The 24,539-nt window shown below is 37.3% G+C and overlaps 1 protein-coding gene across 3 annotated transcripts in view; it reads right to left on the reverse strand.

Annotated features, from left to right (window-relative positions):
• The window catches only part of LOC150088410 (1-phosphatidylinositol 4,5-bisphosphate phosphodiesterase classes I and II-like), a 1,046,313-nt gene that overhangs the window by 56,181 nt on the left and 965,593 nt on the right, over window positions 1-24,539 (reverse strand). For all 3 annotated transcript variants that reach the window (XM_090369498.1, XM_090369497.1, XM_090369499.1), the window contains exon 32: window positions 19,601-19,658. In XM_090369498.1, the coding sequence (XP_090225624.1) occupies window positions 19,601-19,658 (58 nt within the window). The remainder of the gene's footprint in view (window positions 1-19,600; window positions 19,659-24,539) is intronic.

Here is a 24,539-nt window from a genome sequence, read left to right on the forward strand (position 1 = left end):
GCTGGATATCATCATTCTTCTCTTTCTTGGTGATTCCCGTCTACTTCTCTCCCTCTCTCTCTGGGTAATTCAGAAATTTTTTTTTTTTTTTTTTGCCTGGTGCAGCATAAGCTTCAGGCTTCCTTGCACCATATGGCTAATAATAATAATAATAATTATAATAATTTACTTACTTAACAAGTACAGGGCAATGTTGGGAAAAAGTTGCGAGTTGGGATTAAATTTGAAAGTGTCTACAATTCTGCCCAGACATAAGAGGGAGTGCATGTTGAGAGCCTTGTTAATCAATTTGGCCTCGAGAAACTATTTTAACAGGAATGGAATACATTAAATAGGAGTGCAATTGCTGATGCTAAAGAGGCAGCAGTGTTAGGCAGGTCAGAAAACAGATAGCTTGGGGGGGGGATACACAGACTAATAGATTAACTAGAGCTGGAGGCAGAGGTGGAAGTGATTCTTGCACTGCTTCTATTTGAATGTGCAGCACAATGGAAAGCACAGTATTGGGCAGGTCTCAGGCCTGCTGTGGTTCATCATGGCAGAAGTAAAGGTATGGACAGTGTAGGATAACTAAGAGTAAGAACAAGTGCTAGGTGCACAATAAATAAATATGATGAAATACTGATTAAGTCATCAAATGCAGACACTGTAGGTATGTCGGAGACATAGTGTCATCTGGACATAAGGAATGCAGAATTTGAACATGGGGAGTATATGAATTAGTATTTGGGGAGTATTTGAATATGTGTAAAAATATCAAATGTGTCTTATGTTCTGGCTGTGGGATCCCGGGTTCCCCCATTTGCTGCTGAAATCTCTATTCCAGGATAAGCCATGCACTGACTGCGTAGGTGTAAGGTAAGGTGTAAACATATAATGTATTGTATCATTGTAGTGTTGTAGGCCTGCCATACTGATATTTCGCAGCCAGGAGGCGACAAACACCTGGTTGGTCACCCCCCGACTCCCATTCTAAGCCACTAGGGTTCTGTTTAGGCCCTTACTGGGCCTTTCAGCAGGAGATGTGTGAGTCAGGGATATCCACTAAGAGGTCAGAAGTAACAAGTCTGAAGGAGATTGGACAATGGAATCCAAAACATTCTCAAGAGGGGATCAATTCAACTCTGCAAAGCAGAGTCAACATATGGTTTTCATCCAGCAGACTGCTGGATCTATAATCTATCCCTTTCCAGCAGACTGCTGGATCTATAATCTATCCCTTTGAGGTGATCAGCAGTCACATCTGGTGAGAGACTGTTACATAAATGGTCTTAGTAATGGCTGTTAGATAAATGTCCAGTGGTTGAGTCAGAATTGGTGTGGAAAGTAAAATCACTTAGGAACATAGCATTGGGGTATCGCAGAACCAATCCTAATCAGATGAGCCTGTCTTCTGAAGACAGGCTCATCTGCTTAGGATTGAAGAAAGACCCTGTTGTCAAATAGAGAGAGCCAGGTAGTTTTCCTTAGTTGCAGTGAGAGTTGCAATACTGTCAAGAGAAAAGTCAGATACAGTCTTGGATTAAACCAGTTGAGCTGCTGACGGGAAAACTCAGTTACTGTAGGGATGAAAGAAAATATAGTTCTGCCAAATTTGGAGCCTCTCCATGTCCGTTGCCATTGTGTTAGTAGTTCTGTCTTAATCCTTTTCTTTTCATGTTTAGTGGTGTTGGAGAAATCCAGGGAAACTCCTCCAATAGATGCTGGAGTTCCCTTCCTCAGATGGAATTTAAGATATGCATATGTAATGTCCAAATAGATTGGCATATTTCCATAGGTGACCTGCAGGGGCCTGCAGGTTTTGGAGAGCATTAGTAGGACTATTCTTTGTGTCTGCAGAAGCCTTTTCTTGACAGTTGAGTTTTTGGCTCTGTAGGCCCAAGCTCCAGAGCCATATGTGATAACTGGAAGAAAATGACTTTCGTAGTAGAAATTCAGGGTATGGTCTTCGAGGCCATACTCTATGAATTTTTACTTAATCACTACAAGTAACGTGTAATTTTAACTTTTAGGTGTTTGATCTTCTCCTTTATATGGTCATAGTGTAGTAGAAAAGATGTTCCATCGTCCAGTACCACACCTAGATATTTGTATCTTTCCCATATTTGATTTTCTTATTGTTGTACTTAATGGTTGGGGACCGAAGGGTATTCATGCTTCCTTTCATAAGCATCTGTCTGGTCTTTTGGGTGGACATTGTAAGCTTATTCATGTCGCACCATGTAGCAAGGTCTTGTAGGATTTCATTTGAGTTCTTTTCTTCAATCTCCAAAAACAACAGTGACGAGGTCTTCAGCATAGGAAATTTTCATTGATATGGTCTGGTCAGTCATTTATCAAACATGGCGTTCCAACATAAAGGACCAAGGATCAACCCTGGGGGCAGCCTCTAGTGATGGTTCTGGTTAGGTGACAATGTTTGCTTCTTACTGTTATTTTTCTGTTATCAAGATAGCCTGAGATTAGTTGGTATAGCTGTTCACAATCCAGGACACTGCCACCATAAGGTGTCAAAAGCCCTTTGAAGTCCACGAAGAGGCTGAGAGCATATTTCTTCTCTATATTTTGTCTCCAGGAGTTTCTGCATTTCATCCTCTCTGCTGTAATCATTTTTGTACCCAAATTGATATAGATATAGAATTAACATATTCTTTTCCTTGATATGTATCTAAATCCTGCCACTGTAATTTTTACCAGAACTTTTCCTAACACTGGGAGTAATGCTATGGGTCTGTATGACTCTGGGCTATTTGACATGGTCTGGTCAAATAGCCCAGAGCTATTTTCCAGAGCTTTTTAAGAACATCAAACTTTGATGGGCTCCGGGCCAGGACATTTGCCAGATCTGGCCAAAGTGATTACCCTGTCAGTCTCATTCTTATCAATGGCCCTCTCAAAGGGGTCACCTTGATAGGAAGATCAGCAATCCTCATGTTGGTTTGAACACTTGATTCAGGATATGGGATGCCCTGGTGTATGATGCTAATCATATTTTACTGAAAGATTGGCGCCTCTGTAGCCAGGTGGGAAGGAGCAGCAGTGCGCTTCTTGATTAGACTGGGGTTCGAGCCCGTCACCACCAAATACGGAGGATGCGGAAAGGTCAGGGAATGACCACCGCATATCCGGGAGCAATATGACCTTAGTTGCTAATGCTCCTAAAAAACCAAATAACAACAACAACAACTGAAAGATTGTTCCCAAGTAAGGGTTTCCATGTTGTGATCTCTTATGAATGTTAAGGCTTCTCAAAGGTGTAGTTTTTCCATTACCAACTTAGGTACCAGCCCCCCAGGGGTTCACATTATCATCTCTTTCGACAAGCTGCTTCCATGCATTACACTTTTCCTGGTAAATGATCCTATGATAGATCAGTCTTTTTTCTTTGTAAAGCTCCTGAAGTCATGTGCTTTCTAGTGTAGGTTTATTATTTAATTTAGCTCTCTGGTAAGCTCTCCTTGCATGCCTCATTTATTTTCTTTGGATGGTATCAGAGTTGCAGTCCACCATGGGACATGACTGGGTCTCTTCCTGCACTTGGTGACAGAGTCCTTGCAGGCTTTAATGATCAACTGCTGAACAGCAAAAGTCTGATCTTCGGCAGGGAGTGACAACATTCTGTGAATGTCATCCTTGGTAGCAGCTGCTCTGATTTTCTGAGTGAATGCCTCCCAGTTGGCTTTGTGTTATATCCTGTGGCATCATTTGGGTTGTTCTTATTTGTAGCTGTAAACTGAGGTGTTATGCTGTAGATTATGGGGTTGTTATTTGTTATTTGGTTTTTTTTTTAGGAGCATTAGCAACTAAGGCCATATTGCTCTGGGATATGCGGTGGTCATTCCCTGACCTTTCCGCATTCTCCGTATTTGGTGGTGACGGGCTCGAACCCCGGTCTAATCAAGAAGCGTGTGCTACGCACTACTGCTCCTTCCCACCTGGCTACGGAGGTGCCCTATGGGGTTGTGATCATTGCCACTCCTCAAAGTGTGAATTTGCCAGTTCATAATTCTATTCTGAAGGGTAGTATTGGTTAGGGTTATATCAAAGAAGGATTGTCCTTGTTCTGTTGATCTATTATACAAGTCTGAGAATGGCCTGTCATGTCGTGGATCCTCAGATTATGGGCTCTTATGAAGTCTTCAATTAGTTCCCCTTTCTTGTCTATTCTTGGGCTGTTCCATAGGGTGGAGTTTGCATTTGCATTGGCAACAATCAGAATACAGCTTCCATTTAATGTCTGAATAGTGCCTTCCAAGTGCTTAAGGAAGGGCTAGACAGGTTGATAGTATTTGCTGCACTGCATATAGGTAGATATTATATGAACTCTTCCATATTATCCCAGGGGCTCGCATCTGGTGAGTATGAGCTTGGCACACCCAGGGTCCTGAGCTGGATATAATCATTCTTCTCTTTCTTGGTGAATCCCTTCTACTTTTGACTCTTGTTTTTTCTCTCTATCTCTTAGGGTAATTCAAAAAATTTTTTTTTTGGCTGGGCAGCATAAGCCTCAGGCTTCCTTGCACCATATAGCTAATAATAATAATAAAGAATAATATTGTCCCTTTATGCAAGCACAAGCAGTGTGTGATACACAATCCAGTTATCTGTGTGCTACACAATCCAGTTATCTGTGTGTCTGCAACAGCTATGGCCACCCAGCATCTTGCCACCGCACTTCTACCCTGGCACTCAGTGATAGTAATAGACTGGACCAGTGTAAACCCTTATAAGAATAAGGCTCCTGGAGGCATAATATTTGAATGCTGTGATCTGTTATGAGTTTTGAAACTTGATTCACAATAGTTAAGGATCTCTGGAAATTTAATTGCATGACTTTTATTCCTGCTCCTAATGTTGTTCTGTTATTAGTGTTATTAACTCATAAAAATTCAGGACATTTGTAGTCCCTGAACAAGTGAGCATGGTCCTTCTTCCTTAGTTTACATTTTGGGCAAGCACAAGCTGAGTTTTATTAGGGCACTCTGTATATCTGTGTCCTCTACTGGCACATAGTGGTTTCCAAACTACTGAGATGTATGGACCCCTTCAAATATCAAAAAAAGTTAATGGACCCCTTCAGAAATCAAAAAAAAGTTTGTGGACCCTTATATATATATATATATATATATATATATATCCGATAATTCAAAATAAAACAAAATAAAAACATAAGCCAGTAGTATGGCAAAAAATGTAGAGCGAAAAATTAACATAAAAATAACGTAAAATAAAATAAACCAAACAGGAAAGGGAAAGTAAAGGTAATAAGACATAAACCGTAGCCGATTGTCCCCTATATAATTTAGCACTTTAAATCCAATTAATAAAACCGATGTCAAATTTAAAATAAAATAATATTTATTTATTTTCTTATTTTATGTTAAACTTTAAGCCATTATTTAAATATATATATATATATATATATAGCCAGCATTATATATATATATATATATATATATATAGCCAGCATTATATATATATATATGATGCTGGCTATCACTCCTTATTTCAGGCGCCTCCGTAGCCAGGTGGGAAGGAGCAGCAGTGCGTAGCACACGCTTCTTGATTAGACCGGGGTTCGAGCCCGTCACCACCAAATATGGAGAATGCGGAAAGGTCATGGAATGACCACCGTATATCCCGGAGCAATATGGCCTTAGTTGCTAATGCTCCTAAAAACCAAACAACAACAACAACAACAACAACTCCTTATTTCAATTTAATCATTTTTACTTAATAATTTTTTGCTTTACAGTTACCTTCTCTCTAATTGGCTTTTCAATTTGGCCTATAAATTTAGTTAATTGATTATAGCATATAGGATTTTCACATTCTTTCTCTTTTTCATGCCTTCAGTACTTCCTTTCTGCTATTCTTTTCTATTAGTTATGGCATTTTGTGTAATTTACGCTTCCATCTTTAGATTTTTTTTTTTAACAGACCTATTTATTCCACTTTGTATATCTATATATATATGCATATATTTTGCTGTGTGTGTGTGCATATATATGTATGAACACTGGGTTTACTGAAAAGAAAATTAAAAGCTTTATGTTTAAAACAACTTTATTCTTATTTTTACATAAATATATAATAAAAACTTTATTTATCATCAATTTGCTATACATATGAATGATAAAATGAATAATTTTACCAGTTCCAGAGGGTCCATTTTGTGGACCCCAGTTTGGGAAATGCTGGACTATAAGTATCATTTTCCTGCCTACAAACCTTGGCAGAATGGCCATAGCCAAGGCATTTAAAACAGCATGAGGTAATGACAAAATCTTTAACTTTGTGTACTATATAGTTTGACAGATACAACTTGATGCCTTGATCCAGGAAGGGTTTTCTTAGTGGGCCCGTGACTTCTATAATCCAATTTTTTGTGGCTCTGATTTTTTTTGACGTTGAAAATTGAATCTTTGTTGATTTCTTACTTTCTCCTCTTCTGAAAATCCATAATCCTTCAATCCATAATCATGTCATCCAGAAAATATATCTTGGTATCCTTGTGCACGTGAAATATGATCATGGTTGGTCTTAGCTTTTTTTGGTAGGTCTACAATGTAGTTTAGTTCAGTTATTCTCTTACAAACTTAATCTGCTCTAAGTCTTTTTGGATAGCGGTCTCAATCATTATTCCTTTTTCTCTAATTTTTCTAATGGATTTTATTTTCACTTCCTTGAGGTCATTTTTTCAGTCTCTCCATAATATTCTGTTTCACTTCTTCACTGTTTTGGGTGCTGTTTTTATCAGTGGTTATCTATAATGACCTTGTGGTTAGTGCTGTTTCTAGGCAAATCTCTGTATCTGTTATTTCTTGGTTAATAGACAGCTGCAGCCTGAGCAAATGATAAATGTCTTTGACTCAGTGGTTTGAGCTATTTATTTGTCAGTATCCTGTCTTTTTCATCCAGCCTCTCTTTAAGGGAGACATTCTCAGTGATAAGATTGTGCATTATTTTCTCCATTTCTGACCATATGTTGTCTACTTTAAGGTGCATCTTACCTGTAACCCTGTTGCCATCTTTTAGGGCCTCTCACAGGGCAAAAATCTGGTCACTTTGCAAGTTGTTTCCCCATTCGATTTTTTCCTCTCTGATGTTGTGAGTGATGATTCAGAAGGTGCAGGTAGGCCATCTGCATCTGGTTCTGTTTCCTCTATTGGAAGAGATTCTTCTTCATTGAGCCTTCCAGGTCTCAATGGTCACAGGAGAGTGTTAAAATTTGTGATTAAATTACATTTAAGTAATTAAATGATCAATCCAAATATCTAAGGTTGTTAATTTTTATGCACTTATCCAAAATGATGTCCATTGGGGAAATTTACGCCATTTAGAGAGCAGGGTTTGTTTGGCAGTAAAGGGGTCTATTCTGATATAATCAGACCTGCTGCATCGAAAAATGTGGTTATATTCACTGTGGGTTGTATGGTTGGAGAAGTAGGTCCATCTCAGTGTGTCGGATCTACTCATTGAATTACATGACATCTTAAAATGATGAGTCTTATTGCTTCAAAAATTTTAAATGTTCAGTGTAGAGGACTAGTTAAAGCTAGAATAGAAACAACAAAATGTCCCAAATTTGAAATGGCTAGTAGGGCCTCAATTTGGTCCCTGGACAAAATTAGAAGCCCATTAGATGTTTTTTAGTGCTGCCAGTGTGTTACAGATGTTGAAGACATTTTCATTGAAAACCTTTAATAAATTGGGAGTTTTCAGGTGTCGTTGGTCTCAACACCGAGGGGGGAGGGATCCACCAATGCGTGTTTTGCTGCCTGAAGTCAATTGTTTTTGAAGTTAAGATTCTGGTTGTGTGACAGGATTTTCAAATAGATTTATAATGGGACAGAGAAGGAGGTTAACCTACAACTGGAATATCTCAGGAAGAATGTTATCTTTGTTATATTATTTACTTTGGAATCTCTAGCTCTCAAAAATCTTCAGTGGTTGAATGGTGGTGGGTCAGCGAGCTTTCCCTATTGCTAACCTATGGGGAAGCTCACAAAGATTGTAAAAGCTATATATTGGTTGCAGGTGGGGGTAGATTTTTTTCCCAAAATTCTTAATTTTGGGAAAAAAACATTAAATATTTTTCTGTAATTCTTGACTGTACACCAGATTTTTTTTTTTTTTTTTGGCGCATAGGCTTCTGTGGCCATAATGCACCTCCCAAGGTTTTTGCAGTACTTTGATCCAAGCCCGAGGCGGGAATCGAACCCGCGACCTTTGGGTTGCCAGGCAGGCACTTTACCCACCCGGCTAGCCCGGTCGGCCTGTACACCAGACATCAGCCTACTAAACAGATAGCATTTATTATTAGAATTGTCAATGTTAGCACTTGTAATGTGGAATTGTTTCTAGAATTTTATCAGATTACAATATTAGATTACATAAACCTTCCTTAGTGGAGAAAATTTATGTAATTATCTTTTAGTTGAACTTTTAAAAGATTATGATTTAAACATTCAAGATATGTGTGGGCAGGATTATGACAATGGATCAACATGTGCAGCAAAAATATTGATTAGCCTACAAAACAGAATTAAAAACTGAAATCAGAGTGCTTTATTTGTACCTTGCACTGCTCATTCACTAAATTTTGTCATAAATGATGCTGCCAAGTTAGAATTTGAAACCATTAATTTTTTCAATATTGTTCAAAAATTATGCACTTTTTTCTGTCTCCTTACAGGCGGGATATATCAAAACGTAATATCATTAGATTAATATTAAAATCTTTAAGTGATACAAGATAGAAGAGTAGAATAAAAGCAGTAAGATCTCTCAGACTGAAATTAAATGAAGTCATTAAAAGTTTAAATGACATAATAGAAGACAATTCCAGAGACATGAAAACAAAACATACTGCTAATTCATTGTTAAATCAAGTTGCTGCTTTTCAGTTTATATGTTCTGTAGTAATATGGAATGACATTTTATGAAAAATAGATATTGTAAGCAAAATGGTGTAATGCCCACAATCCAATATAAATGAATGTGTTAAAGTTTTGGATGAAGTGGTTACATTTTGTAATGGTGCTAGATCCAATGAAGCTTCCAATAAATACATTAGCGATGCAGAAGCCTTAGCTGCAGAAGTAAATGTAAAGGTAGAATTTCTGGCCACATAGAATAGAATCAAACTTTGTCATTTTAATCATGAAGGTGTTGATGAATATATTACAAATCCAAAAGAAATGTTTAGAGTTGAATTTTATCTAATAATTAGCATTAGCATTAGTAGAGGCATATGATGCAAGAAAGCAAGCTTATGCAGCATCAGCCAAAAAAAAAAAAAAAAAGAAACCACTTCCACTTCACCCCTCTGTTCGTTCAAAATACCTGTCCAGCTGAGCCTTAAATTTATTTAGGCTATCAACTTCCACGACAAGGGATGGAAGTCTGTTCCACCAACCAACTACCCGCTGGCTAAAGGCAAATTTCCGCAAGTCTTTCCTCAATTTGAATTTATACCCTCTCAGGTGATTATTCTGAGCAAGAGGAAGAATCCCATCAGCATTGAGCATGCTCAAACCATTCAAGGCTTTATACACCTTTATCAGATCACCTCGCTAGTGCCTAGTCTCTAGACACTGTAAATTGCAAAACTTAAGCCTTTCTTCGTAAGAGCACCCCTTTGTTCCATTCACTAATCTTGTTGCCCTTCTCTGTACTCGTTCCAGCAGCTGTACATCCTTCTTGAAATGAGGCCTCCAAACCTGTATCCAGTACTCAAGGTGTGGCCCGACCATTGCCTTATACAAGGGAATAATCACCTCCTTATCCCTGCTAGAAAAATTCCTGTATATCATTGACAAGACACCATGAGCTACTCTGGCAGCCCATCTGCACTGCTCAGAGAACTTCATATCTGCCTGCACAAATACCCCCAGGTTCTTTTCATTCTCTACCACTGTCAGTGTAGTACAACAGAGTTGATACGTTGCTCTTGGGTTGCTGTTTCCCATATGTAGCTTTACATTTCTCAATGTTAAACTTCATTTGCCACCTCTGAGCCCATCTGCTCAACCTTTCCAGATCCTGTGGCAGCAGCAGCATAGTGTCAGTAGTGTCCTTGACAACCCTGCCAACCTTTGTATCGTCTCCAAACTGGGACATTAAGCTTGATATACCATCATCAATATCATTTATAAATACAGAAAACAATAATGGACCCAACACTGAACACTGCGGGACTCCACCAATAACATTAGTCCACGATGAGCAGTGTCCATTGATTACCACTCTCTGTCTTCTCCCCCTCAACCACCCCTTTATCCATAGCAGCAATTTGCCTCCAATGCCACACTGCTCCAATTTGCACAGTAGTCGTCCATGTACAACAGTATCAAAAGCCTTTCTACGATCCAAGTATATAATATCAAAGTTATTCCCTGCATCCAGTTCTTTTATGACTGCATCATAGTATCCAATAAAATTGGTCAGGCAAGACCTCCCCTTAACAAAACCATGCTGTGTCCGAGCTATAACTGAAGTCTTGTCTAGATGATCTTGCAATGCTTCTTTAACCAGTGCCTCCATTAATTTTCCTGAACAGAAGTTAAACTCACAGGTCTATAATTACTTGTGTCGGCCTTTGATCCTCCTTTGTGAATTGGGGTCACATTTGCACATCTGCAGTCTGTTGGTACCTCCCCTGAGTCCAAGGAAGCTCTCATAATTATGGCTAAGGGTTTGCTTACTTCCTTTGCTGCCTCCTTTAATATAACTGGATAGATCCCATCCACCCCAGGTGCCTTTCTTGTGTTTATCTTCAACAATTTCTCCTCCACTTTACTCTCAGTTATTACAAGATTCTCTAGCTTACTGCCAGAGTTGAATACACCTCTGGCATTCCCCTCGCTGAATAACTCCTCGTGTGTGAATGTCGATGCAAAATATTCATTTAGTTTGTTAGCTACCTGAGCAGGATCATCAACAGTTGATCCATCGATATCAAGTGGACCAATCTGATTCATCCCCTTCCTTCTAGAGTTTACATAAGTAAAGAACTCTTTGCTGTTTTTCTTTGCATCCCTTACCAAGGATTTCTCATTATCTGCCTTTGCCTGCCTAATCTCCTTTGTGACTTTGGTTACAAACCAGCTTATATCTATCATAGGCTTCCATATCACCCATTAATATATATGTATCCCATGCATTTTTCTTCTCTGTCATATGTCTCATTAGTTCATCTGACATCCATTTAGGCCTAAACCTTCAACAATATTTCTTAGTTGGTATATAAAGCCTAGTAGCTTCCAACAAGATAAGTTCTTTGAATGCCTTCCATTTTGAATTTGCTGTTGGTAACATCTTCAGTTGGTCCCGCTGTATAGAATTTAAATACTGTCTCAGACCATTGTAGTCACCTTTACAAAAGCAATAACCCTTCCCTTTGCCCCTGATGGTAGTTACCTCTTTGAGTAAGTCCCACTTCAGCACACTGTGATCACTGCCACCTAGTGGTTCCTTTATCTGCAGATTCTTAATGCACGAAGAATCACTACTGATAATCAAATCAAGAGTATTACTCCCTCTAGCTGCCTCCCGAACATGCTGATGTAGAAAACAATCATCTAATAAATCCCCAAAAGCCTTGCTAATGTGTGAGTGACCAACCCACAAATTCCAGTCAATATCTGGGAAATTAAAATTCCCCATTATAAGACTCTCCGATGTACTGGCCCACTCTATTTCCCTGTACAGTTTCTTATTATACTCATCAGAGTCATTTTGATCCCCCAATGCTTATGTCACACCAAACTGACTCGACAATGCACTGTCCAGCGATGTCAACTGGCTTCACTTCCTTTGATTTTATGTGTTTCTTAACTAATAGCATAACCCCTCCTCCCCTCCCTTCCTATCCTGTCTATCCTTTCTGTAGACGTTGTACTCCCCAAATTCCAGTTCTGCATTCCTTATATCTAATTGTAGATAGATATCTAATAATTGTACATAAACTGCCATCCAAGAAAGGTTTCAAACTCTAAGTGAATGTAATAATTTATTTCATATGTGAATTTCGTGAGATGTCTGAAGATGAAATAAAAACAGCTTGTTTTGATTTAGATGTTGCTCTGGAAGTTGTTAAAGAAAAGTAAGATCTCTAAAGATATTTACAGTATTGAGTTGTTTAATAAGTTGATATATAGAATACTACAAAATGACATAGTAGACCCATTAAAAAAAACTTAAAAAAAAAATAATAATAATAATTTCCAAATCAATTTATAGATTTAAGAATTTTTTTGATAATACCGATTACTGTATTGTTCAATGAAAGAGGTTTCTCACAACTAAAAATAATAAAAAAATATTTAATATGTTCTATGGGTCAAGAGAGGCTAAGTGATTTGGGACTCCAGTCAATCAACAATGAATTGTGTAAAGGTTTAGAGTTATCCAATATCACTGATGAATAAGCCAATAAGAACACTAGAAGGGTCAAGTTTTAACAACAATTTTTTTTAAGTGCAACTTTTTTTTATATTGTTTATATTTTTTAAGTGATTTTATGTATAATTTTTATACATTTTGGTTTCAATAAAAATTTAATTTAAATCTGTGTCTGTTCATATTGTTAATAAAAATTTTAGTTTTTTCCTTTTAAAAATACAGTTGTAAGGGACAGCCAAATATTTATGCCATGCAGGCAGTTAAGGGCCAAAACTGGCTCTGCTACCATCAAGGGTAAAGGAAATGACTTTTGCTTTTATAACAGTGATTACAGTTGTCTTGGACAGTTTTTAAATTCTATGTAGTGAGACCAACTGAAGATATTACCAGCAGCAAATTCTAAATGGAAAGCATTCCGAGAAATAATCATAGATGCTACTGGGCTTTCATAATAACTAAGAAATACTGTTCATACTTATACCCAGTGGTGAGCTGTGAATATTTTAACAATGAGCTCGCAGTTTTTCCGACTTTCTACCGAGTAAATTTGATCGGTCACGGAAGTGACGTTGTCCGCGGCTTCCACTAGAGGTGCTTTCCATGCTCGCACTACAAGTACTGTGATTATAGCGTGACACATTTTACGTGACCGGTATGATATCTCGAGTCAGGGGTGAATTTATGGAGGGGGGACAGATGTAGCTTATTACCCCCTTAACCATGTGTATAAGTGAATGTGTAAAATGTTCCTAGGTCTATCTAAAAAAAAAAAACTTAAAAACCTGGTTGTCATGCCTCGCCTTACGATGATAACTGGATACAATGGTGTCTTGAGTTTTTTAACTTTTTAGAATTTTGAATAGTATGACATCACAATCATGCTTCCTGAAGCATGATTGTGTTGAAATCATACTTACTGCAGTAAGTATGATTTCAACAATACAAATATTTGTCAAAAGTTTCTTTTTTCATCTCGCATTTTCGTTACATTCCATTGTTAGGTACCCCTAACAGTTGCATATGTCACTTCAACTACAAGATCAGTACATCAATCGGTGCTATTTTACAGAGATATTTAGATACATTGCACTCGCAAGTATAGATTTCTTACTTTAATTATCATAAATCCATTATATCTTGTCTTCCAGAAATTATGAAAATCTATGAATAATAAAATATTTACAATAAAAAGTTCTTTTATTTCGTAATCGATATATACAAATCAAAATGCTTAAAAAAAAAGCGAAGGACGTTTTGCATAAACCATCTACCGCATGTGCTGGGCATACTCGCAACTTTTTTATTCAACTTTTTTTTTTTTAACAACTAGGGAAATATAATGGATATATTTTTTTCTTGATAAAATTTTAATATTGCGAATAAAAAATAACATAAAATATTTCCCATATCACAAATAACAAAAACTATCACAAAGCATTCCATAATATAAAAACAAATATTACATAAAAAAACAAACTTTCTAGAAAAAGTACACAAAAAAATCACAGATTACATGAAAAAAAATTATTTCACAAATATTCAAGAAAAATTTATTCTAAAAATTGCCATATAGAATTTACTTCTTTATTAATATTTGTTGTTGATCTGCTTTGCTCAATAGCTGAACGATAATTACACAGGAATGATTTGACGTAACGACCTGGATCAAATCGAAGCATTGGTTTTCCATTTACATGTATTCTCATCATAATCTGCAACGTGTCAACATTATTCATCCATTCATTCACTCAATAGTATTCATTATGCTGAAAGCTCGCTCAGCTTCAGCACTGCTAATGGCAGTGATTTCAAAGATATTTGTGGCTTTCTTAATTTAAAAGGTAATTTCACTCGATTTTAAAGATAAACTGTCTTCGACAAAATCTCTAAAATCATTAATTTTTATTTCATATTTTATCAGAAAACTTAAATTTCTCATTCAGTTTTCATCATCTTGCCACTGAGACGAAAGTTCTTTCAAATTCACGATTTCGGGCAGCAAATGTTTAAAATTTTTTCAATGGTATCGTTATTTTATTTATTTAATTTAAAATCACCCTGTTCCATTAATAAGTTATCCTTTAAGGATAAAACAATGCATTTAATAACTTGTCACAATATAATTTTTTTACTTCCAATTTTGATTTCTTCAAATTCTTTCCACTCCAATTTTAGCTTCATAATTTCCTTCAGAAATTTTCAAATTAGCAATAGCATTGATAGTTCGAATAATTAATTTATATGCTTTTACCATTGTCATTCTGTAAAGCTTCTGAAAGGAAAGACAGCTCTTGCAGGATGTTTACCATTAGTGCTAAATGGTTAAGAAATTCCAAATTTAAAAGTTGATTTAATAATCCGGAATATTTAACTTCTAATTCAAAATGTTTGCACAAAGCGGGATGATTCCTCCAACCCACAATTGCCGTCTGCAAGCTAAAAGCTGCCCATCGTGGTCCGAACACACTACCGATCTTTATAGTTTCCACATCAAGTTATTTAGCAATCATCCTTAATTAGCCCTAGTTTTTTGAAGATTAGTGATACAGTTTTTTTTTTTTTTTTTTTTTTTATTATTGCCTGTATGCCATTATATTTTAGAACATGGCCCAAATGGTTGTCAAATGAATTAATGAGACTCGTGGCAGAGAAGGAAAATGGGATGCATATAAATTATCAGGCGACACAGAAGCCTATGATATATATAAGCCAGTCTGTAATCAAGTCACAAAGCAGGTTAGGAAAGCGAAGGCAGATTACGAGAAATCTTTGGTGAAGGATGCAAAGAAAAACAGCAAAGATTTCTCTACTTATGTAAACACTAGAATTAAGGGGATAAATCAAACTGGTCCAGTCAATATTGAGTGTTTTACTGTTGATAATCCTGCTCAGGTCGCCGACAAATTGAATGAGTATTTTGCATCTACATTTGCACATGAAAAGTTATTAAGGTTTGAAAATGCCACAAGTTTATCAAATTGTAACAGGGTGCTTAATGATTTTGTAATAACTGAGAACAAAGTGGAAGAGAAATTGTTGAAGTTAAACATAAGAAAAGCACCTGGGGTGGATGGGAGTTATATATTAAAGTTATATTAAAGGAAGCGGCAAAGGAAGTAAGCAAACCTTATAGCCATAATTATGAGAGCATCCTTGGAGGTCCCCACGGACTGGAGATGTGCCATAATTATGAGAGCATCAGGGGAGGGCCCCACAAACTGGAGATGTGCAAATGTGTCCCCAATTCATAAAGGGGGATCAAAGGGTGACACGAGTAATTACAGACCAGTTAGTTTAACTTCTGTTCTGGGTAAAATAATGGAGTCACTGGTTAAAGATGCATTGCAGGATCATATAGACAAGACTGCAGCAATAATTCAGAGACAGCATGGGTTTGTTAAGGGAAAGTCTTGTCTGATAAATTTGATTGGTTATTATGATGTGGTTATGATGTACAAAGGAACTGGATGCAAAAAATAATTTTTATATCATACACTTGGATTTCAGGAAAGCTTTTGACACTGTTGTGCATGGAAGACTACCGTACAAATTGGAGCAGAATGGTATTAAGGGTAAGTTGCTACAATGGATAAAAGGATGGTTGAGTGGGAAAAGACAGAGGGTGGTAATCAATGGGTGCTGCTATTCGTGGACTAATGTTATTAGTGGAGTCCCACAGGGCCCACTGTTGTTTTGTATATTTATCAATGATATTGATGAAGGTATATCAGGCTTAGTATTGAAGTTTGGAGATGATACAAAGGTTGGCAGGGTTGTTAATGATAGTAATGGCAGTGTGTTACTGCAACAGGATCTAGAAAATTTGGGCAGATGGGCTGAGACGTGACAACTGAAGTTTAACATTGAAAAATGCAAAGTACTGCATATGGGTAGAAGTGACCCCAGAGAAACGTACCAACTGTGTGGTACTACACTTAAGGTGGTAGAAAATGAAAAAGACCTGGGAGTAATGTCAGATGTGAAGTTTTCTGAGCAATGCAGACAGGCTGCCAGGGCAGGTCATGGGGTGTTGTCAATGATATACAGGAATTTTGCTAGCAGGAAAAAGGAGGTGATTGTCCCTCTGTATAAGGCAATGATCAGGCCATGCCTTGAGTGCTGCGTGCAGGTCTGGAGGCCTCATTTTACGAAGGATGTAGATTTGCTTGAGCGTGTACAGAGAAGGGCAACAAGATTGGTGAAGGGAATGAAGGGATCCTCTTATGAAGAGAGGCTTAAGCTCTGCAAATTGCAGCGGCCAGACACTAGGCACCTGCGAGGTGATCTGATTGATGTGTATAAGACATTGAATGGGTTGAGCACGCTGAATTCTGATGGGATTCTTCCACTTGTTCAGATTACGAACCTAAGGGTGCATAAATTGAAATTGAGGAAGGACAGATGTAGAATAGATGTGCGGAAATTTGCCTGTAGCCAGAGGGTGGTTAATTGCTGTAACAAACTTCCATCTGTCGTCGTGGAAGTTGATAGGTTAAATAAATTTAAGGAGGAACTGGACAAATATTTAGAGGGGATTGTTTTGTAATTTTTTTTTTTTTTTTTTGGCTGATGCATAAGCTCATACATTTGCTTTCTTGCATCACATGCCAGTACTACTACTACTATATTTTCTACACAGTGAAAGGCTCGACAAAGTTTCAAAATCTGCCAACATTTCATCTTCTTAAAAGTTTATATAATATCTCAGTTGCCTCAATTGCTACCCCCCCCCCCTCTATGTTACTCTCTCTGACTAGCTCTTTGGATACTGTGCAAAATGTCTAAATCACACGGATATTCTGCTATGTGACCATGTAAACACAGACAGGAGAAATTTACTAGAATGTAAACAAAGAGAAATATACTGGAAGGCATGGATCACTCACTTCTCCGAAAAACATATGCCTGTTTGTGGGAGTAAAGGGGAGCCACAACATAGGTTGACCAGAGGCTATAATCTGTGTTGAGAATCTTCTTAATCCTCTGACTGGCTATGGAAAGCATATTGACTAGTGTGACTTCTTGGTATGTGACTGCATAGGTTTTACAGACACCACTAACATTGTGAAATGGTAATCCCTTTCACCCTTAATTCGCACTTTCTAATTACTTAAATTGCTTAAAGGCCAGAGATGAGAACAATGCATACACAGTTGTCTCTCCTAATCCGTTCGTTACATGGAAATTTTCTTTGTTCAACGGAAACTATTTTAAATGCAATTACCAAAAAGGGGGAATCAAAAAAATTCACTATAAAGAAGTTCGTTAAACAGAGGTCCGACTGTAATTAAATAAAAAATGAAGCAATTTTAAAATACATAACCGATCAATTGCGCCATTAAAATGCTGGGAATGGGGCCCCCGCATGCCCCACTGTAGTTTCGGTTCTGGATACTCAATAATTGCATTCACGATTTCATTTGTAAAATAAATCTCAACAATGGGCTCGCAAATTTTCAAAAAAAATAACAACGGGCTCTCGCGAGCCCACTATAGCTCACCACTGCTTATACCTAAATGGATTTCAGATGATCTAATAAGACATGTGGCAGAGAAAGAAAACGCATATTTCATGGATTCAGGGGAAGTCCCTATGGCCTGGAGATGTGTAAATGTATCCTGAATTCTCAAAAGAGGGATCAAACAGGAAATTACAGAAGTAATTACAGGCCTGTTAGTTAACTTCAGTTCCAGAAAATAATGGTGTCACTAATTAAAGAAGTAATGCAGTACCATCTTGACAGAAAAACTATTACACTACAGTAAAAGCATTAATATTTTAAAGAATGATCTTTTCTTACTAATCTGATTGGATACTATGATGCAGTAACAAAGAAACTGGGTGCAAAAATTAAATTTCATATCATATACTAAGATTTATAGAAGCTTTTCCATACTATAAATACTGTTGCACATAAAAGACTGCTGTACAAATTGGTGCAAAGTAGCATTAAAGGCAAGTTACTGCTCTGGATAAAGTGATGGTTGAATGGGAGAAGACCTAGAGTGGTTATTAATGGGCTCTGCTTTTTTTGCGGACTTATGTTATTAGTGGAGTCCCTGGAGTTTAGTGCTGGGCCCACTGTTCTTTTCTATATTTATTAATGACATTAATGAAATGAAAGTGTATCAGGCTTAAGTTTTCATATGATACTAAGTTTGGCAGGGTCAGGGGCATTCCTAGGGTATGTGGCACCCCCCCCCCCCTTCAAAATTTACTTCACATGTGTAAGTTTCAGGTTTCAGGCGTCCCTTGAACGTTGGTGCCTAGTGCAGTGCACCCCTTGCACCCTTGGGACAGCCTGCCCCTGGGCAGGTGATTAATGACAATAAACAGGGTAACCTACTGCAACAGGATCTTAAAAAATTAGGCAGATGTTCTGAGAAATTTAACTTTGGCAAGTGCAAGGTGTTCCATATGTTGTGTGCAGCAGTAATTCCAAATTAACATACACATGTGTGGTACTACATTCAGGGTAGTTGAAAATTAAAAAGACCTGGGCGGGGTGTCATTGTGCAGTCAATATGAAGTTTTCTGAGCATTGCAGACATGCTGCTAGGACAGCTTGTGGTATTTTGTCAATAATATACAGGAACTTTGCTATCAGGGATAATGAGGTTATTTTCCCATTTTTACAAGGCAATGGTGCAGGCTCATCTTGAGAACTGCATACAGGTCTAGAGACCTCATTTTATGGTGGATGTAGATCTGCTGGAACGGGTTCAGAGAAGGGCAATGAGATTGGTGAAGGGAACAAAAGGGTGGTCTTACTCTTTTTTTCAATTATGCAAACTGCAGCCAAGTCTGGAGACTATTCACTTGCAAAGTGATCTGACTGAGGTGTTTAAGGCTTTAAATTGATTGAGCAAGCTCAATGCTGATGGCATTCTTCTTCTTGTCAGACCAGGGATGATTGCAAGATAGATGTATGGAAGCTTTCTTTCGGCCAGTGGGTGGATGATTGTTGGAACAAACTTCCGTTTTGGAAGAGGGAAGTTTGAATTCAAGGAAGAACTAGAAAAATTATTGGAGGAGATGGACAGGTGATGTATGGAACATAGCTTAAAAAAGAAGTTACTTAAGTATTGAACAAGGCTAGTTTATATTGCTTTACAGATATTAGATCTTTACAAAAGGAAAGCTATAAAATTATTATTTATTTGTTATAATGTATAAATTATAAATACTTACCCTTTGCCTTTCGGCTACTGCTGTTTCTATTAACTTTTGATGAAGTTCTCGTTTTCTCCTACGAAAATTGAGCATAAGAATAATTTTTATACAGTGAATGAATACAATTTAAATATGTTTGTTGTGTCCTAACATATGTCTACCATATGAACCAAATCAAAGAACATCATGTTTATAGAATAACCTTTGTAGTTCTACTAAAAATTTGTGCACTTAACTGTATCCTATCAGAAAGATAAAAATTAAAACCATATCTATAAAGGTTTAATTTTATTGTTTAATAAAACTGTAAAGGGAATACATATCAACTATAATTCTGTTTTTTTTTTTTTTTTTTTGTTATTTTTAATAATATACATTATCTGTGGCCCAAATGGCCAAAGTGATAAAACTGGTGAAATTTCATGGATATTCCACTGATTAACAGTGCGCAACTGTGCATTCTAATGGGAAATACTCCAATGTTCATATGCAGTTGAATATAACTGTGAGTACTAATGTTTTCAAAATCCTGGCCTTTTGGCTGTACAGGGGTGATAACTTTAAATGATAATGTATGAAAATGTAAATAACTCAGTAAGAGAACTAGAGACATGAAATTTACAAATAACAATGCTTTCTCTCTCTCTCTCTCTCTCTCTCTCTCTCTCTCTCTCTCTCTCTCTCTCTCTAATGATGGTGACCATATTCAACATTTCGCAAAAAATGTTGAATATGGTCACGGTCACAACATAAATGACCATGCCAAAATTCGAAGTACTGCCTGCAATGTGTCGAGGGCAATGTCAAATATGATGCTTTTCAGTTTTAGACTATGTGAATTATTGTTGTAGGCATTGTCTTTGACACAGCCCCATAAAAAGATGTCTAACAGAGATAAATTTGGTGAGCATGGTCCATATTCCTTTTTAAATTATACAATCTCCGAACAAGAGAAATAGCATGGCCATAGACAAGTGAAGTGTGACCTCTTCACAGGATGTAGAAGAGTTTCATACATTGCACAGGAGTTCTTCATACTCCAAATCTGAGAGTTTCATCCCCTTTTTCCAGTAATCTTTTACAGAAATGCTATCATGTTCCACAGTCTGGTGGAAAAGTTGCTGTTTATATGGAATCCATATAAAGTGCATGCTGTTTACATGCACTTAATATGGACACAGTTTGATTTCCTCCCTGCTATATGACATCTGTTACCACCATAGCAACTTACATAGAATGGCTTTCCCTAACCTGTGCTAAGTGTTCTCCAGTCATAACAATTAATGTGCAAACACAACTCACACTATTCACATTCTCAATCATCCTGATCATTTTTGCAAGCTACCATATTGCAGATTTTGATGGTACCTCAGGACATCAAAACTGCCTACAAAAAACAAAACTGTTTTCAGTAATGTTCCACTCTCCTCTATACTGAATGTCGTGTTTAATTACTGCTTACACATATGTGCAATTATAATTTACCAAGTTGTCAACAGATGGTGACACCATGCATAGAATGAAGCTTGTGACTTATACAGTTATTAAGGGTTCTTATTTAAAATGATCATCCTGCACATATACAGTGTTCATTTTAACATGTTCACTGCTGGAATGCAAACTTGTGTCAAAACAAATCACAACTGTTGTGTTTTAATGCAAACAAGCATCCATTCAATTGTGGTTAATAAATGAACACTATAAAAGGAAGGGCACATGAAATGAACAATTGCTCAATATCACCATGCTGATTGAACCATGGTATATTTGCATTATGTCTAGGATTTTGCTTGGTGTCAAATGCACTGTCTAGCAAGTACTATAAAAGCTGTATACTTGGTTCACAGCTTCACATGTTCTTTGCTTATGTTGAAGTTATTTTATCTAGTTTAGTATTTTCCACAAGAAGAAAAGGCAAAATTTTTTGGAGATTATGCTTGCTGAATTTTAATTCTTTACATTTGTGAAAAACAACACATTATCCTTAGTCTGTGCCTATTGATAAAATTTTACTAAATGATTGTTATAATGGATCCATAGCCTGGGATGATATAAGGACTGAAAAGGAACAGGGATGGATAATATGTTGAATCAAATGACAATGAATCAGCTCTTTGTAATATGTCATCTGATACTGATATTGAATCCTATTCAATTCAAGTGATGCAGATTCTGAATCTAGTTCATATGCATCTGTTGATGTTAGAATGCTACAAACAACAGATGCAGGTGTTAGTTGAAGTGATGATTCTTCACAGATGAAATCTCTCCCATTTACTAAAAAGCAGTGCTATTTGTTTCACAGAGAAATAATCCAACTGAAGAATGACATTGAATCAAAATCTAGAAAAAATATAAGTTACACTAAAGGAACATAGAAAGGACCCTCACAAATATAAGTGGCAGAGAATATGTTAAATAATTTAAGTGATCAGTTCATTAGGAACACTAATATAATAGTGGGTAGAACTTCCTTTAGCCCTCAGAACAGCCTCAAGTTTTTGGTCATATACTCCACAAGGAGTTAAAGAAATTTGACAGGAATTCTAGCCTATGTAGATTTCACTGCATCCCACAACTGCTTCAGATTGGACTGTGCCAGATCTCTCCCAAGAATAACTCTTTCTATCTCATTCCACGGTTGCTCAATCAGGTTGAGCCCTAGTGATTGAACAAGCCAGTGAAGTATGATAAAGTCACTCTCTCTAAAACAAAATGATCCGCATGGTGACATAATGCATTATCCTGCTGGAAGTAACTGCTACCAGATGGTAAGTGTGTGTGCATGTGTACTTGTGCTAAACTAAAGCTGTTGTTGTTGTTGTTGTTGTGCTTGGAGTTTTCTGGTGCAAAGGCTACTTAGGCCATATTGCACCTATCATAGTAGTTAGTACTAATTTTATTGGCTTCTATGGAAGCAGCTAGAAACGGCTATATAAACCTATTTGTTTCAGAAAGGAAAAAAATTCTGTAAGGTTTGAATTTTCGCCTATCATATGACGAAGTGACAATTCTTGTAAGTTTGACAGAGAAGTGAATGAAATTAGACAGGAGTTGTTATGCAAGGTGCATTCCAGGAGTATGTGTTTTATTGTGAGTGGCCTGTGGCAATGTGAACACTGTGGAGGGTCATTACCTGATAACAGAAATAGATGGGTCAAATGGGTGTGGCCTATTCGGGCTCTGGCCAGGACAACCTCTTCTTGTCTGTTTATGCGAAAATTGGAGGTCCATAATTGGGGTATAGGTTTAATTTCAAGGAGTTTGTTATGCATCTGCGTTTGCTACTGTAGTGTCCATCGTTCCTTACATATATTTCATATATGGATTTTGTAGTCACTGAGCGGGACCAGAAAATTCATTGCGGATGTGCTGGATGGATGCTTGGCAGCATCATCTGCAATTTCGTTTCCTGGTATTCCAGTATGGCCTGGGATCCAGCAGAGGACAATGCTTTGCCGATGATCTCGGAGACGAATCAACTCTGATCTGATTTGCTGTAGTAATGGATGACTAGATGGGGAAATCTTTTGCATTGCTAATAGGGCACTTTGCGAGTCTGTGTAGATTATGCTCTTTTCGATTGAGAGATGGAAAATGATTTCCAGAGAAAGCTTTATGGCATATAATTCAGTGGTGTAACTACTGCATTCTGTTGGAAGTGACACAGAAGTGATAGTGTCATGGAATACCACTGCTGCACCTGATCCATTCTCGGACTTTGAACCGTCAGTATATATTTTCGCGAAGTCGGGATAACTTTGTAGATGTGCAATGTGGAGTTGCTGGATGTTAGTACTCGTTAAAGAGTGTTTCCCCCATTGGTGGAAATAATTATCACAACACGGCATGATGACAGACCATGGAGGAACATAATCTATAGGTTCTTGGTGGACTTTGAGTTGTATGTTCCAGTTTTCTGCTAGTTCCATTAACCTAATACCTGCAGGCCTAATTGCTTGTGGTTTGTTTCTATAAAAGGTCTTGAGTGGCGGATCATTAAATATTGACCAATTGGGATGGGTCGACTGGCTTTGGACCTTGGTTGCGTAGTTCAGTAATAACATCTTTCTTCTGATGTTTAGAGGAGCTTTGTAGGCTTCCACATAAAGACTTTGCACTGGTGATGTTCTGAACGCACCTAAAGCTATTCTTAGAGCTGAATGTTGAATAGGGTTCAGACGAGATAAGGTACTTTCCCTAGCAGAATCGAAGACAGGTGCGCCATAGTCCAGACGAGATCTAATTATGGATCTATATAAGTGAAGCAAGGTGTAACGATCTGCTCCCCAGGTTGTTGCTGATAAGGCTCTGAGTATGTTCATTTTCTTTTGGCAAGCTGTCCGGAGATGTTCAATGTGTTTATGATAGTTTAACTTACTGTCAAAAATTAAGCCAAGCAGACGAATACTATTCGCAATGGAATAAGATGGTTATCTAATCGGAGTTCAGGATCAGGATGCATTTTACGCATGGTGCAGAAATGAATGGCAGTAGATTTCTGGCTGGATAGTCTGTAACCGTTTTGTGTCATCCAAATCTGGATCTGATTTATTGATATCTGCAATTGTCTCTCAATGTAGTTCATGTTTTGCGAGTGGCAGGAGATTGTTAGATCATCGGCATAAAGATATGAGTCCACTGTTTTCGGAATAATTTCAGTTAAGTGATTAATTCTAATTGCGAATAGAGTAGCACTGAGAACGGACCCTTGAGGGATTCCTTCTTCCTGAACAAACTTTTTAGAGAGAGTTCCCCGGTAACGAACTTGAAAGGATCTTTGTTCTAAAAAATTTTGGATGAAATATGGCAAATTTCCTCTCAGGCCAAGAGAATGTAGATCTTTTAAAATGCCAAAACGCCATGTGGTGTCAAAAGCTTTCTCAATATCCAGACAGACCATAACGAGATGCTCCTTTTTGATGAATGCATTTCTGATATTTGCTTCGGCTTTAAT

Source organism: Mastigoproctus giganteus, chromosome 3, assembly GCF_048544385.1.
Source record: "Mastigoproctus giganteus isolate SK-2022 chromosome 3, ASM4854438v1, whole genome shotgun sequence".
Lineage (NCBI taxonomy): Eukaryota > Metazoa > Arthropoda > Arachnida > Uropygi > Thelyphonidae > Mastigoproctus > Mastigoproctus giganteus.